This window comes from Eschrichtius robustus, chromosome 12 (assembly GCF_028021215.1).
Source record: "Eschrichtius robustus isolate mEscRob2 chromosome 12, mEscRob2.pri, whole genome shotgun sequence".
Lineage (NCBI taxonomy): Eukaryota > Metazoa > Chordata > Mammalia > Artiodactyla > Eschrichtiidae > Eschrichtius > Eschrichtius robustus.
The window spans coordinates 79300887-79318774 of NC_090835.1; the positions used below are offsets into that span (position 1 = coordinate 79300887).

At 43.9% G+C, this 17888-nt stretch overlaps 1 protein-coding gene across 8 annotated transcripts in view; it reads right to left on the minus strand.

Moving 5' to 3' along the window:
• The window catches only part of ADGRF5 (adhesion G protein-coupled receptor F5), a 109917-nt gene that overhangs the window by 36140 nt on the left and 55889 nt on the right, over positions 1–17888 (minus strand). For all 8 annotated transcript variants that reach the window (XM_068558053.1, XM_068558054.1, XM_068558058.1 and 5 more), the window contains exon 3: positions 9535–9589. In XM_068558053.1, coding sequence (XP_068414154.1) covers positions 9535–9589 — 55 coding nt within the window. The remainder of the gene's footprint in view (positions 1–9534; positions 9590–17888) is intronic.

Sequence of the window (17888 nt, forward strand, 5' to 3'; positions counted from 1 at the left end):
AGATGCACACTACTATATATAAGACAGGTAAACAACGAGGACCTACTGTGGAGCACAGGGAACTCTGCTCAGTATTCTGTGATAACCTATCGAGGAAAAGAATCTGAAAAACAACAGATATATGTACATGTATAACTGAATCACTTTGCTGTACACCTGAAACTAACACAGCATTGTAAATCAACTAGACTCCAATATAAAACAAAAAGCAGAAGTTTCTTGGGAATTCCCTGGGGTCCAATGGTTAGGGCTCCGCACTTCCACTGCAGGGGGGTGGTCGGGGAACTAAGATCCTGCATACCGTGTGGTGCGGTTAAATAAATAAATAAATATAGAAATTAAAATTAAAAAAAAAAAAGCTAATGACGGGGACATGTGGATGCCAGACACATCAGCCTTTAAGAATTTCTAATGAACTTTTTTAGAGAAGAAGAAGTTTGTTTACTGATCACCACCAAGCCCTCCCTTCATGATTCTTCCTCTCTACGACTCTGCTATATTAGAGGAGAAAGGAAACAGATCTAGCTTGTATCAGCGCTGTGGTCTCTGGCCATTTGAAAGCTTCACAGGCCAAGCTCAGGACTTGTCCGTCCTCTCCATTCCCACATCCCCCTTGGTGTCCAAGGCCAAAGGTGACTGTGTGGAGAATGGACTCGAATGGGACGCGAATAGAAGCACGGAGACCCAGCAGGGAGGCTTGGCAACCGTCTAGACAATAAAAGCCACGGTCCTGACTCACCAGAATGAGTCAGTATGTTTCTGACACCATTCAATGGTCACGCATGTATTTTGAGAGCTGAAGGATGCAAGCACGGCTTGAAGACCTCTGGGAAATGTCATGTAGTTAATTCCCTTTGTTCTTAGCCTGTGTGCACAGCGTGGGCTCTTTGTTCTTACTCTGTATCTCTGGTGTCCAGCACATGCTAGGTACTCAACGACAGCAAAATTGGCAAATTGGAAATTAAAATGAAAGGGATCTTCAGCAGTTCATTGTTCTTCCAAATTGTCTCAAGACTGGTTGCCCGGCTGGCATTCTAGGTGAGTCTGCCTCCCAATCCAGGCAAGCCAGACAATAGATCTATTGGAATGTTCCTGCATAATTACCACTATTACATCATGTCTGGGCTGTTGGTTGTAAGTTCTCAAGGGCAGGAACTGCTTCTTTCACTTCTCATGGCCTTACCCCCTCCATCTGGCATGGAGCCCAGCACATAATAAATTCATGTCCAATCAATTCTTGATAAACCTGTGATTTCTGAGTTGAGTCACAGATTCACCTTTCTGTCATGGCCAGAATCTTTGGCTCATTCCTGGTTGAAATACATAACTGGAGCAGAAGCCATGGGCTTGGTTAGTAGCTAATGAAGAACCTTCAAAAAATAGGAGAATTTTTAATACAGATGCCTTGAGAAGACAAGTTGTGGCTTATTTTGTCTTGCCAGTCGAATAAGGAAAAGATTAGTGAATACCTGCAAGACTTTTACTTTAAAATATAAGTAAAATCTGGAAGTATGATACATATATATATGTATATATATAAAACCATAACATTAAAATTCTATGTCTGTTTTCTAAAAAGACAAAGAATTTCCCCCATAATATCACGAGATTTGTTTTAAATATTCCAAGGATTATTTATGAGAAACACTAAAATGGAGTAAGTTTACCATGGGAAACTCCAACTGATAAATGTTTATTGTAGAAAATGGTAATATTTGTCCACTTACAGCTGTAAACTATGTTTGTCTAGGAGTTTGGTTTTACTTATCAACCTTGTTGAGAATTATTTCATTTTGGCGTCCTTCAACTTGCTGTAATTAACTTGCTGTAAAAAATGTCTGGGCACATTTTCTTAAAATTAGGAATGCATCTTAAGGTATGTTTCCTCCTTATAAAAATGTATTTACAAGTAGAACACAGTGACTTTTAAAACCCAGTGCGGAATCTCAGTTTGTCACGATATTATGGCATTGCTTGAAATTTCCTGTTTTCTTTCTGATTTGCAAACGGTTCTGTGATGCAAACAAGCTTCCTGGAAGGACTGCTAATCTTAATCTGAGTGATCCTAACCCTAGACATAGTATGTGGCCTGCTGGGAACATTTGCAAGGAGGGCGGCTGCATGATATTTGTAAGGTCTGTTTTAGAGCACATTCTTTTTCCTGAAAAGTAATGCAGCAATGTTTATACCCTCCGGAGGAGTCAGAAGCTCCAGGATCCTCTTTGCTGTGGTCAGTCTACTCTCCTCCCAGGAATGAATGTAAACAGGATTTCCTGGACGGTAGCTGCTTTTGAGATGAGTGAGGTCAGTAACAATCCCGTAGCACCCACTCCATCACCTGCATTATTGCCTCCCAGGGTCTGATCCCAGCATGATTTCAATGCCTGCCTGAGGGTCGTCAGTATCACCCATCCCTGGGCCCACCTCTCTCTGCTCTTTACAGACGTAATTGGAGAATGAGCAGTGTGCCTGAAAAGCACATGGTGCTTCCTGGATGTCGTCATTCCCCACTGAAGCCAAGGTAGTTCTTCCGCTGAGATCCTACAAGGAGCTGAGCCAAAAGCTTAAAATACCACTAAGAGGACAGTTCCTGTGACTTTAGCGAGTTCTAGTCTATGGCATTTGTGCAAATATTAATTAAAGCACCAGCCTCTAAGACCCCCTTCCCCTCAGCCACCTTTTACGTGCTTGACAACTTCTAAGGGAGTTTCAGAATAACCCTCAGCCTGAGCACCAGTTTTCCATAGAGACTGGTAAGGATGGGGAACATTTAATAGAGAAAGAAATGTCTTCTTGAAAAATGGTCAATTCTTCAAAACAGGCTCAAAAACACCATAGTAACTCAGAAGGCTACAGGCTTGCCCTTGGAAATCATCTATTCCAGTGGTCCCCACTCCTGACTGGTGATTATCCACACGTAGGGATTCTACACACACAGATATTGTGGAACCTCAACCCAGGTGAGTCAAAGTAGAATCTTTATAAGTTAGTCCCAGAAATCTCTGCTTTTAGGCGTGAGAAGAATGATTCCCCCAAAGAGTAAATGACTTGCCCCAGCTCCTGCTGCTTGCTGGTGGTGCCCAGAACTTGGATCTCTGGACTTCTAGAATGGGGTTCTTTCCATTACCTCACTCTGACAGTGTGACTGATAGAATCGTATCACCCCTAATGGTGCCATGTGTTCCTCAGGAAAAGAGAATAAAGGATGTTTTGGAGGTGGGGTGGGCATGCAGTAATTAATAACTTCAAAGATAGAGATAGCTTGGCTGGACCTACCAGGGACCATTGGCTTGGCCCTGAACCCAAAGCATCATGGTGTTACGGGCAAGCAGAACACAGAAACACCACTGGGCCTCCGGTCCCTGTAATGCCCAGGGAGAGCATCTGAGTTTAAGGGAAGAAGCCCAGACGCTCAGGATTAGTATGACTTGTGTAGGGTGGGGTCAGGGGCCCAAGATTTGGGGTCGAAAGGCCACGCCCTGTCCACCTCACCTCCTCCAAACCTGAGGACTTCAGAGCTTCGGAAAGTGATACTGGTGGGCTTGCCCCAGGCTACAAGGGACCCAGGAGGAGCAGGACGGTTCCTCCCGCTCTGTGTAAGTGTGTATTTTAGAGGCCCTTCCATGCTTCTCTGCTGCCTCTGGACCACCTGATTCCAGACAGTTCAGTGTGTTCTCTTTGCCTCGGGCTCCTTCGCCCTGGTGTTATTTGTCTGAGTTCTTCTGACTTACCGATGCCCCAGTGGAAGGTAACACATTCCAGGGGTCATCAGTGTCACAGATGCAGGCCTGGGAGGCACAAACCAACCAGGATTTCCCCTCTCCTTTCCCATTAATCACTGCCCGCCACACTGCGCTTATCTTAAAGAGACGTTTCTGGAAAGTTGGCCACAAACTGTGACAAGCAGTTCTGGGTCTTCATCACAGCTGTTTAAGCAAACAAGACTATTTTTGCCTGGCCACTCTCCTGGGAATTATGGCTTCTCAGAAGTCGGGGCCTAAGTCAATGTATAAATGAATCTGTCACCTGCAAGAGAGTGAAGCCTGCTGACATCACTCGGGAGAAATGAGGTTCGTATGGTTTTCTCTTGACCAAAGGGGCCCATGCATCTTTATCACTGAAGATTTGGCTCTCGTTTCTCCCCCTTAGTCCTGTAGCAGGTAAATATTAAAAGCTACCTGCTCTGCTTTTTTCTTGACGTGTTCTCGTAGGTACCAATTTGGCAGCATCTTCTGGATCTGCTGTACCTTTGTCAGCAGAGAGTCAAAGATCCTGTTCTCCCTTTCGGTTTTGAAAGGTTTGTTCACACAGAAGAAAACTGCCAGAACCCCAGGCTATGGTCTGGGGGGCAGGCATGGATGGGGGAGAGGGAGGGCAGCACTGTGGCATAAAACAATGGGCTGTGAGGCCTGGAGAAAAGAATCAATTCTACTAGCTCATCACACACCCAAATCATCAAAGTCAGCCCCATGTAAAGCGATGCTAGTGGCCCTCACTCAACAAATCTGCTCCGAGAATCACAGCTGCGTAAACTTCCTCTAAATATGGTTAGAGAGAACGCAGTTTCCTTCTGCAATATATGCATAAGAAAAACCCCAGACCGTCATTAATCTCCTCGCATTCCCTCTGCCTGGACCTCCCTCCCCCCTCCCTTCTTCTGTCCCATTTCTGCTCCTTCTTTCATGCCTCAACCTCAATCAATTCTTTCCTGGTCACTCTCTGAGTCCATGCGTGTTCAGTGACCTGAGGACTCACAGAATCAAGGCATCGTGAAGTTGTTTGAGTATTTTAAAGATCACCTTTAACCACTCATCAGATGCCATGATGCCCTCTATAAACACTCCTGCCAGGTGCTTATTCAGATTGGCTTAAGTACCTTGCATGACACGAAACTCACCTCCGTATAAGACGGTCCAACCCACCTTTAGTTAGTTCTGTTAGAAACTTACATTTAGCCCAGACCTATCTCTCTGTAGCTCCTACCATTTTCTAGGCAGTAGCTTTGCCTTTTTCAGGCTCCCAGTATGGGATGACTCTGCTTTGGATCTTACAGACTTTGAATTTGACTTATGGTGCGTGCATATCCTATCCTTACAACCAGATTAAAAGTTGATAGCAGCAGTCAGCATGTTTTATGTTTTTTGTGCCCAATAGGTGCTTAATAAATGTATACTAATTAAATATTAAAAACACTTCTTTGCTAAAAAAAAAAAAAAAAAAAAAAAAATCATGGCACGGAATCTCACAGGCAAGATCCAGAAAGTCATGTTGAAAACTCTGACTCTTAACTATGAGCTAGGACTTGGAGCCAGAGAGAGCTGGGGTAAATGCCCTCTCACCTGGGAGGCTACTGAACCCCAGTGAGCCACGCTTTGCTCATCTGTAAATTAGGAGCACTATTTTCTCTGCAGAATTTGTTGTTAAGGAGTCAGGGTATGAAGACCCCTAGCAAATTGCCTGGCATAGAATAGCCATTCTGAAACAGCGTGTAGAAATAATAATACTGATCATAATAAGTGTAAGGATTATCATCTATGCAGCCGTCTGCTGGTAGGTCAACTAAACCTAATTCTCTTCCAATCAGGTCTCACTTTTGAGATAGGTAAGCAAAGAAAATCCCCACCAGGCAGAGAGCACCAGCCTCCTCTTCTTACTTTGCCTCCACTACTGCCTGCTCGGAGCACGAAATGCCACATGTTATCATAAGAAAGATTAAAGCCAGGAAAATCCCCAAATCTGTTCCTCAACCTGGAGAATGCACAGCATTTCCTGAACACAGATCAAAACGAGACAGCACACCCGGCCGGGCTGCAGGTCTGCAGAAAGGTCAGGATTTCCGAGCTGGCAGCTGGCAGCCCAATCTGGTAGGAACCTTGCTCTCACTGAATCTGTGAAGATGTAAGTGCCTCCAGCTCGGGCTTAGGACATCCTGGGTCTCCCTTTCTCCTACCAGCCATTCCTTTTGAAACCAAAGAAGAACCAGTGGGGACTCTTCAGCCCAGGACCCAAGACACGTTCCCAGTTAAGCTCAGAAATCTGACCTGGGTAACTTCATAATTGATGTTGAGGACACAGTTGCGTTACCTCCAACCTAAGAAGCCTCTTTTTAAAAAAAAAAAAAAAACTTTAAAATCAGTCCATCCCGGCACTTTATTTATTTTTGGCCGCACCATGCAGCATGCAGGATCTTAATTCCCCAACCAGGGATCGAACCCGTGCCCCCTGCAGTGGAAGCATGGAGCCTTAACCACTGGACCCCCAGGGAATTCCCAAGAAACCTCTGCTTTCAGTCCCCTGTGAAGATTGCCCTTAAGACTAAATTTCCCGCTGACTGTTGTACTTCCAAAATAAGATTTTCATTCCAGCTCCGGCTTCTACCTGTGGCCTCCACCTCCCCAGTCACCCGGGTCTGTGCACTCCCAAGTATCATATAGATCATCCCTCCCTGTCACCCCCATGTCAAGTCTGTCCCCAAGTCCTTTTGACCCAATTCTCAAAATGTCTCTCACAAGCGTTCGCCATGTTCCTTTCCTAACGTCATTCCAGGTACCAGGGCCAATGACGGTCCACACTGCTGAGGGTCCTTGCTGGTCTCCCGGCACTAACCTCTTCATCTAATTCCTTCAACCGCAACCATCTGGCAAATTTTCACTTCAGATGGCTTCCACCAATGCCTTCTCTGTGCCAGCCTCTGGGCTGGTCTAGAATCCACTTCCTGGTGGAATCAGGACAGAATTCTGGAGGCTTTGATGGATGCTTATGTCCCTCTGCTCCCCAATAGCCACTAACAAGCAGGTTCATACTCTTCTTGCCTCTGGCCTCCGAGTTTTTGGTGAAGGTTTCTCTGCCCCCACAGAGTTTTGAAATAGTTTTCCTAAAATGCTAATATTGTGGCAATCAACCTCCTGCCTTCAGTAGTTCTACAAAACCTTCTCTGTACCAGGGATATTTCAGGCTCTGTCAAATGCAATATTTTTATAAATCAATCAATTAAATTTGTTTTTAATTTTAAAAACCATTAAAACAAATAAAAACATCAAATACCCACCCCAGATAACTATATTAACATTTAAAAAATAAGTACATAATATTATTTAATCCTCTCAACAACCCTGTACAGTAAAAATATATTTGTATGTATGTATATATATGTGTGTGTGTTTGGATGTGTGTGATATATTTGTGATACATAATATGTGGTAGAGGAAGAAGTCCATAGCTCTGAGAATCAATGTGAGTATTGATCCTACCTTTATAGGATCAAACTTTAAAGCTCTAAAGAGTTGGTCCAGTGCCTCAAAAGGAAATTCCTTTTGAGAATTCTCTTTCTCTTGGAAACTTTGTTTGCCCCTTTCTGGCATGAAGGCTTCAGAGCACAGACACTTCTGTGTGGCATCTGCTGCATGTAACCCTCCTATTGCTTGCTTTCCTAGTTTTCCTGGAGAGCGATGCTCTTAATTGCAACTTATATTCTGAGTATCTGCGGCCTAGTGCCTGGGCCTTTCCATGACCAGTTCTTACTTCAGTGATTTTGTACAAGTACCAAGGCCAATCCTTCTTCTGCAGATGATGGGTTGAGTCATTAACACTTCCAAAGTGACCCTAGAGGCCCAAACCATGTATAAAAAATGGAAAACATGTTTTCATGGTGATTTATCATCATCGTGACTGTTTTTAATGAAAGCACGTCTGGAAAAATTTTGGAATGTCAAATCCTTAGAAGAGGAAGTGGTTTCCTCTCTGAGGGCTAACCTCTCATGCTGTCACCAAGGATCATAAATAGCTAGGCCAGGAAGTGCAGAAAGATGTTATTTTTCCAGGTGTAGGTCACCAACTGGTCCTGAGGCAGGTGGCAGCCTGAGCCCTAGAAGAAGCTGGCAGAACCTGGAGCTGGAACTTAAGTGGTTTGATTTTAAGAAGAAAAGTCTTTCAAAATATTGAGTGGGGACATCTCTGGTCCTGTTCCTGTCATGGGGGTGGGAGGGTTTAAGGGGTTTTCAGGGAGGGGGTAGAGGTGATAATGCTTGTTTTAAAGCACAGGAAGTACAGTCTGTGCTGTAGATCACTTTAGGGAAGGAGAGGAGGGCAAGTGAGGATCCCATAGGGATATAAAACAGGGTTAAAATAGAAAAAAAAAAGAGAAGGAAGGGAAGGAGAGAGGACCAATGGTATGAACTTGCGGCGAGCATTTCAAAAGCTTAATACAATATGGTTGAATTCTCATTTCACGCACGGGGCTGCAGGCGGATCTTGTTATGGCCCTGTAAAGGGCTCTACCGGACGCCTTTATCCTGCCCTCGGGGCAAGCCTGCTCCCTCTGGCTGCCTAAAGTCTCTTTTAGACCACCAGACTGAACAGACCAAGTCCCAACATGCCTGGAAAAGGATTCAGTCCCAATGTTACAAGTGAAGAAGTTTCTAGATGGTTGGCCCAGCCACGAAGCCAGCAGACTCTTAGCAAAAAGGAACATATCCTCTGAACTCACACAGGGGCAGCTATGACAGAGACTCTTTATTTGTTCACTCATCTTTTGGGACACTGGGCTACATGCCAGGCTGCAGAGAGGAAGAGGGTTCAAGGGAGCTCGTGTCTCCTGGGAGTGGCAAACAGGAAGCAAAAGAATTACAATGCATTGGGATAAATGTTGGGCTACTAGGATGTATTGTGGGTAATGGGAACCCAGGAAAACAGCCCCTCCCTGTCTGGGGAATTGATGGAAGACCTTCCAGGGCAGGAGCCCATGGGAATTGAGTCCCCCAGACAAGCAAAGGTGGGGGGTGGGGTGGGATACAGACTCTGTGAAAAGCAGCAGAAGGAGAGTGAGTGGGCAAAGCACATAGGGTCCAGTGAGCGGATAATGAGATTTTATCTCCAAAGCAATTGGCAGCCCTTGAAGGATTTTCTGCAGGGAAATGAGAAAATCAGGTTGATGCTTTTGCAAGGTTGCTGTGGTGGAAGAAGGAGCTGGTTCTTGGAAAATGCAGCCTCCAGATGTACCCACCTGCTCAGGGTCCCACACGAGGGAGGGGACACTGAGGACCGGCATGCAGGTGCTCACAGCTCACAGGGCTGCCCCCAACCCTCCAAAGGGCAGAGCCCTGTGTTTTCCAGACAGCTTCTTTGGAATTCAGTGGCAGAAAAGGACTTGGGTCTAGCGATTCAACTGATCCACAAAATAAAGTGCTGAGTGAGAGGAGACAAGGTTAAAAGAAAAGAAAAAAGGCAAGGCTGCTGGGCTGAGAAGAGAGAAGCAGGCTTTTTGGTGGTGGCGGAGGGCAGCTGAAGGAAGGGGCCTCGGGGAAATCTTCAGGCTCTGAGGAGAGGTGATGGGAGAGGACACGAGCCTTGAATGTGCTGATAAGATCCCTTTAATGTCATTTGATAGAGAATGGAGTTCCTTTGCAGTTACTTCTAGAAATTGAACCCTGAGGTGCTCAGAGACTGAATTATGTGGATCCCAGTGTTTCAAAAAGTTACAACAAATGTCATTTGATGGGATTTACTAGAAAAATGGCCAAGCAAAGAGTTACATACCAGCTCGTTTTTGCCTTACTGGGTCCTCCCCTGCTAGTTCGTGTTCACGGAGAAGCTGAAAGAACATTTTAGAAAATAGTCAGTGAATGTTAGAGACGTCTTTTCACGATGGTTCTCTGTTCACGTGCCCCAGGATGTGCAAGCTGAGGGTAGGGCTGCAGATTCTGGGTCAGCACCTTGTGCCCCGGGGATGGCGGGCAACCGGTGATTGAAGGGTCGGGGAAATGAAATGGATTCGTCTCTGTGGTATGATCTGGGCATCGACTTTTTATAGACCAGTCTCTAGATGCAGGAGCGGAAGAAATCAGCCTATCTGAGTTTCTCAGAGTTCCTGCAGCCTGAGGCTTGTCAAGAAATATAAATGGTGCTGTCCTCCACTGTACTGAGACATGAACCCTGAGTCATTCGCATGACCTTTTAGACGAGTCTCACGACCTCTCCTCCACACTCAGCCTGTCCCCATCCCAATACTTCTGCAACATTAGGGCTGTTTAGATTGTGCACACTTAGAAATTATTTTCTCCTCCTCTGGCCCTTTTTCTCCTAGATGGTTCGATGGTTGCCTTCTGAGGCGGGGGCTTTGAGAATCAGCTCTAGAGCCAGAATGCCTGGGTACAGGCCCTTACTAGCTACGCGACCTTGAGGAAGTTACTTGTCCTCTCTGAGCCTCAGTTTTCTTTTCTGTAAAATGGAATAATAATAGTGCTGACCTGATAGAATTGTTATGAGAAATAAGCCAACCACAACGTGGAACATAGTAAACTCTTAATAAATGTTAGTTAGATCATATAGTACAATAATTAAGCATAAGGACTCTGCAGAAATTGAATTCAAATCCTAACTCTGCCATAAAATGGCTGTGTGACCTTGGGCAAGTTACTTAACCTCTCAGTGCCTCAGTACTCACATAAAGTAAAGGGATAAAAATAGCTTACCTCATGAGGTTGTTGTGAGGATCAAATGATTAATCAATGTAAAACACTAGAATAGTTTTGGTGACAGAGTAAGTGCTATTCTGGGACAGGACATCACGCTGTTCTGGGGGCACCATTCACATGGACCCCCCCTATTTGCATACTGCTACTTGCTTCATCTCCATAAAGCTCATCTACTGTCATCATGTGGCTTCTTTGTTTAAGAACTGACATTGATTGGCTTTGCTGCTGAGTTCACTGCCAGCTCCGTAGCTTATAACCTTACCTTGACCTGATATGGGGCTCCTAGCTCATCCCTGCCTCCAAGTGAATTTTCCTGTGATGTGTTTCCCAATCCAAACTTCCTTAAGTCTCAGTAGAAGAGCCAAATAACCCCTGCCCTCCAGGGTGTGTGCTTTACCATGAACCCCACACACCAATGAACACCACCCGAGAGACAGCTCGCTCTGCCATCTGTGGTCTCTACCATTTTTTCCTAGTTATCTCACATCATAATGATAACAAAAATAATAATTCCTAAGACTTCTTCAACACCCTGTGCCAGGCACTGTTAAGTACTTGGTGTGTGCTTATTTATTTAATCCTCATGACAATCTAAGGCATAGATACCGTTATTATCTGCATTTCACGGATGAGAAAACACAGGCACAGAGAGGTCAAATAACTTGCCTAAGGTCACACAGCCTTGAAATGGCAGAATCAGGACTCAAACCCAGCTAGCCTGCACCCTAAGTTTGCGCTTATCCACGTAGGCATCGCATTGTCTTATCAGGAGATACCCCGGAAACTGTGGGGGAACTGGGTTCCTCTCGGTGACCCAGTATCTCTTAACTAGTGCCTTTTCTCTTTCTTTCTCTGTTGTCTCCTCCACCCCCTCCTTCTTTTCAACGACTAGTATTCACGTCCACAGGAACTGTGGAGGGACCTGAGAGTTCACAAATGTTCTTGAAGAAATGAACAGAGGAATGATGGCTGATGATTAGAATTTCCAAAGCCCAGGGTGCTGCTTCGTTTGCAGTGAGATTATTTCAGGCCTACCGAAATGTGCAGAAACCAAGAAATAACAAAGTCAATGTATAGGGCTGGTTCCTGCGCGGCTTGCCCTGGAGCCTTCTCTGGCTCTGTGCCTGGGCAGAAGAAAAGGTTCTTCCACTGCCTTGCTGCCTCCATCCTCCCTGGGGCTTGGGGGTGGGGAAGGGGAGCCACCAGGAAGCTTTCTCTGTCCACTCTTCATGGCTTGCTGCTGGGGAACTCAGCCCAGGAGAAGGTGACTACCGGTGGTCACCTTTGGGAAGCTCTCCCAAGCTGAGATTTCATTTCTCCCATTTTCCAGGGGTGCTAAAAAATTAAGGACTTGCTGCCGGCAGTTGTGGGTTAAAATCAAGGTACATTTCAATCCTCTCGTGCAGAGCATTTCAAATCTTTGTGAGCATTAAGGATCACCTCCCTCCCTCCCCTAATCCGATTTAGCAGGTCTAGAATCGGGTGAAGAAAACTGCTTTTTTAGGGGCTTCCCTGGTGGCGCAGTGGTTAAGAATCCACCTGCCAATGCAGGAGACACAGGTTCGAGCCCTGGTCCGGGAAGATCCCACATGCCGCGGAGCAATGAAGCCCGTGTGCCACAACTACTGAGCCCGCGTGCTACAACGGCTGAAGCCCGCTCGCCTAGAGCCCGTGCTCTGCAGTAAGAAGCCCGCGCACTGCAACAAAGAGTAGCCCCCGCTCGCCACAACTAGAGAAAGCCCACACGCAGCAACGAAGACCCAACACAGCCAGAAATAAATACATAAATTAATTAATTTAAAAAAAACTACCATACGATCCATTTGATGGATAAATGGATCAACAAAGTAGGATATACATAGAATGGATCCATATTCAGACTTAAGAAAGGAAGGAAATTCTGATGCATACTACAACATAGATATATTTTTAGGAGATTATTCTAAGTGAAATAAGGCAGTCATGAAAAGACAAATACTGTATGATTCCACTTGTATGAGGTACTTGTAGTAGCCAAAATCACGGAGACAGAAAGTAGTACAGTGAGTTCCAGGAGCTAGGGGGTGCAGAGTTAGGGAGGTATTGTTTACTGGATACAGAGTTTCAGTTTAGCAAGATGGTTCTGCAGATTGGCTGCACAAAAATGTGAATATATTTAACACTACTGAACTATACGCTTAAAAATGGTGATGATGGTAAATTTTGTATTTACCACAGTTTTTTTTAAAAGCTCATCACCCCATGTTGCTTTTAAAATGGTAAAAGTGGGAGCTGAGTGGCAGCTTAGGGCAGCATGAGCTGATAAGGCAGGTTCAAGGGCACCTCTCCAATGGAGGTCTTCAGCCTCTAGGCTGGATAAAGATATTATATCTTGAAGGCAGATCTAGGGGGGACAATTGGGGCCTTTTGGCATGGTGGTGGGAGCTTTCAGGAAGACAAATTTAAAGTTCCACCCGCAGTCCTGGGAGGCCTATCCCCTGATCAGCCTGGGCCACGAGGCAGATGGAGGGGCTTTGTTAAGGACGCTGTGATGAGGGCCGAGCCGGCCCAGTGGGAGGGCACTGCTGCAGCTAGGAACACTGGGAAACTCTGGAACAGAGGTAAGGCTGACCCCATTGCTGAGATCACTTCAGGCTCCGGCTTTCTCCCTGCACGCTTGGGGTAAGTAGAGCTCTGTACTGACCGTGCAAACTCACAGGAAAAGTAATGTTTCCCTCCTCTATTTATAAGAGCGAGCTGCTGCATATGATTGCATGGGCTGTATCTTGCATATCGGAGTTTGGAAGAAGACATACAGAGTATACCTCCCAAGTCATGAGAGAAATAAAAAAGACAAAACCTAGGTCCAAACAAAGAAAGACACAAAAACAGAAGAGAGGAAGGAAATGCATAAACTCATAAAACAACATCCTGAAAGTAAGAGCAAGCATTTTAAATATGACATCAAATGTGAATAAATTATACTCCCCAAATCACAGTCAGATTAAAAAAAAAAGAACCTCAAACATTCCTTGTTTATAAGAGAACCGGTAAAACAAAGGAATATACTGAAAGCTAAACAAAAAATAAAGAACAAAGATCAGGCAAACACAAATAAAAAACAGAACTGACCATTGGAATATAAGACAAAGAATTAAAATTGAAAAGTACCAAGCAGGGCAAAAAGAGACATTTTATCATGGTAAAATCTACCAGCGAAGCTCTAAAAATAGTGACAGACTGGATAAAGTAGCACTAAAGTATTTTAAAAAGTCAGTAGAAAAAAATACTATTACAAGAGGAGAAATCATAATAGCAAACACCGATAGAGCCTTTTTAAACATGTATCAGGCACAAGGAGTTTACTGGGTCAGTGGATGGAGGGCGGTCAGGACTCATATTTCTTTTCTTTTTTTCCGAATGCCTGTTGGAGAAAATCTCATGTAACCTGTGTGAGTCAGTCGTGAGTGTTTCTGCTTCTGGAAGAATACATCTGTGACTATATTCGAGTGTATCAAATAAAGGGACCCTGCATTTTACCCTCTCCAGAGAATAAACTTCCAGACTCCTGCCAGAGTGGAGGAAGGGCAGCTTGCCCAAGTGCATGGCATGGGAGAGGGGATATAGGGACCCAACCACTTTTCCCACATCCTTCAACCGGTCTCCTTGTATCAGCATTCTCTTCATGCCCCACTTTCAGATGGGTTTCATCAATTCTTGGACTTTTTTTTTTTTTTAATATTTGTTTATTTATTTTTGGCTGTGTTGGGTCTTCGTTTCTGTGTGAGGGCTTTCTCTAGTTGTGGCAAGTGGGGGCCACTCTTCATCGCGGTGCGCGGACCTCTCACTCTTCTTTGCTGTGCACGGGCCTCTCACTATTGCGGCCTCTTGTTGTGGAGCACAGGCTCCAGACGCGCAGGCTCAGTAGTTATGGCTCGCTCAGTAGTTGTGGCTCATAGGCCTAGTTGCTCCACGGCATGTGGGATCTTCCCAGACCAGGGCTTGAACCCGTGTCCCCTGCATTGGCAGGCAGATTCTCAACCACTGCGCCACCAGGGAAGCCCAATTCTTGGACATTTTGATGAATATTAAGCTAGCTTTCTCCACTGTTGGCTTAAGATTCAGCTTTCTTGAGTTTTCCAATCTGATTGCCAGTTGACTATTTGTCTTCTTGTCTCCAAAATTCTGTTTTATAATTTCCTTTTCTGCTCCATCATTATACTTTTACTTTTATTGATGCTGCATCAGATTTTAAGAGGAGTGTGTTCAACATTATTTTGTTGACCAAGCATATTCCTGGCTCTGCTCACTGCTACTGAAAAGATTTACCGCAAAAATAAAAACTATATTATCGGGACTACGGGAGGCCTCACACCAAAGAGTACTTCCCAGAACTTCTGCTGCCAGTGCCATTGTCCCCGCAGTGAGCCACAGCCATGCCCCGCCTCTGCAGGAGACCCTCCAACACTAGCAGCTGTGCGACTGGCTGAATCACAGATGGGAAGTAGAGCTGTGGGAAATCAGAAGAATTAAAAACTGTGTGGCTGACAGGGTCTTGGTGCTCCGGCCAGATGTCAGGCCTGAGCCTCTGAGGTGGGAGAGCTGAGCTCAGGACATTGGTCCACCAGAGACCTCCCGGCCCCACGTAATATTAATTGTCGAGAGCTCTCCCAGAGACCTCCGTCTCAACGCTAAGACCCAGCTCCAATCAACGACCAGCAAGCTCCAGTGCTGGACTCCCCATGCCAAACAACTAGCAAGACAGGAACACAACCCCACCCATTAGCAGAGAGGGTGCCTAAAATCATACTAAGTTCCCAAACACCCCAAAACACACCACTGGACGTGGTCCTGCCCACCAGAAAGACAAGATCCAGCCTCATCCACTAGAACACAGGCACAAGTCCCCTCCACCAGGAGGCCTACACAAGCCACTGAACCAACCTTAGCCACTGGAGGCAGACACCAAAAACAACGGGAACTACGAGCGTGCAGCCTGCGAAAAGGAGACCCCAAACACAGTAAGTTAAGCAAAATGAGAAGACAGAGAAACACACAGCAGACGAAGGAGCAGGGTCAAAACACACCAGACCTAACAAATGAAGAGGAAATAGGTAGTCTACCTGAAAAAGAATCCAGAGTAATGATAGTAAATATGATCCAAAATCTTAGAAATAGAATGGAGAAACTACAAGAAACGTTTAACAAAGACCTAGAAGAACTAAAGAGCAAACAAACAATGATGAAAAACACAGTAAATGAAATTAAAAATTCTCTAGAAGGAATCAATAGCAGAATAACTGAAGCAGAAGAACGGATAAGGGACCTGGAAGATAAAATAGTGGAAATAACTACCGCAGAGCAGAATAAAGAAAAAAAAATGAAAAGAATTGAGGACAGTCTCAGAGACCCCTGGAACAACATTAAACGCACCAACATTCGAATTATGTTGGAGTCTCAGAAGAAGAAGAGAAAAAGAAAGGAACTGAGAAAATATTTGAAGAGATTATAGTTGAAAACTTCCCTAATACGGGAAAGGAAATAATCAAGTCCAGGAAACTCAGAGAGTCCCATACAGGATAAATCCAAGGAGAAACACTCCAAGACACATATCAATCAAACTATCAAAAATTAAGTACAAGGAAAAATATTAAAAAGCAGCAAGGGAAAAGCAACAAATAACATACAAGGGAATCCCCATAAAGTTAACAGCTGATCTTTCAGCATAAACTCTGCAAGCCAGAAGGGACTGGCAGGACATATTTAAAGTGATGAAAGGGAAAAACCTACAACCAAGATTACTCTACCCAGCAAGGATCTCATTCAGATTTGATGGATAAATTAAAACCTTTACAGACAAGCAAAAGCTAAGAGAATTCAGCACCACCAAACCAGCTTTATAACAACTGCTAAAGGAACTTTTCTAGGCAGGAAATACAAGAGGAGGAAAAGACCTACAATAACAAACACAAAACAATTAAGAAAATGGTAATAGGAACATACATATCGATAATTACCTTAAATGTATATGGATTAAATGCTCCAACCAAAAGACGTAGACTGGCTGAATGGATACAAAAACAAGACCCGCATATATGCTGTCTACAAGAGACCCACTTCAGACCTAGGGATGCATACAGACTGAAAGCAAGGGGGCGGAAAAAGATATTCCATGCAAATGGAAATCAAAACTAAGCTGGAGTAGCAATTCTCATATCAGACAAAATAGACTTTAAAATAAAGACTATTACAAGAGACAAAGAAGGACATTACATAATGATCAAGGGATCAATCCAAGAAGAAGATATAACAATTGTAAATATTTATGCACCCAACAGAGGAGCACCTCAATACATAAAGCAAATGCTAACAGCCATAAAAGGGGAAACTGACAGAAACACAATAATAGTAGGAGACTTTAACACCCCACTTTACCAATGGACAGATCATCCAAAATAAAAATAAATAAGGAAACACAAGCTTTAAATGACACATTAAACAAGATGGACTTAACTGATATTTATAGGACATTCCATCCAAAAACAACAGAATACACTTTCTTCTCAAGTGTTCATGGAACATTCTCCAGGATAGATCATATCTTGGGTCACAAAGCAAGCCTTGGTAAATTTAAGAAAATTGATATTGTATCAAGTATCTTCTCTAAACCACAACGCTATGAGACTAGATATCAATTACAGGAAAAAAAACTGTAAAAAATACAAACCCATGGAGGCTAAACAATATGTTATGAAATAACCAAGAGATCAATGAAGAAATCAAAGAGGAAATCAAAAAGTACCTAGAAACAAATGACAATGAAAACACGACGACCCAAAACCTATGGGATGCATCAAAAGCAGTTCTAAGAGGGAAGTTTATAGCATTACAATCCTACCTCAAGAAACAAGAAACATCTCAAATAAACAACGTAACATTACAACTAAAGCAATTAGAGAAAAAAGAACAACAACAACAACAAAAAAAACCCAAAGTTAGCAGAAGGAAAGAAATCATACAGATCAGAGCAGAAATAAATGAAACAGAAACAAAGAAAACAATAGCAAAGATCAATAAAACTAAAAGCTGGTTCTTTGAGAAGATAAACAAAATTGATAAACCATTAGCCAGACTCATCAAGAAAAAAAGGGAGGACTCAAATCAATAGAATTAGAAATGAAAAAGGAGAAGTAACAACTGACACTGTAGAAATACAAAGGATCATGAGAGATTACTGCAAGCAACTATATGCCAATAAAATGGACAACCTGGAAGAAATGGACAAATTCTTAGAAAAGCACAACCTTCTGAGACTGAACCAGAAAGAAATAGAAAATATCAACAGACCAATCACAAGCAATGAAATTGAGACTGTGATTAAAAATCTTCCAACAAACAAAAGTCCAGGACCAGATGGCTTCACAGGTGAATTCTATC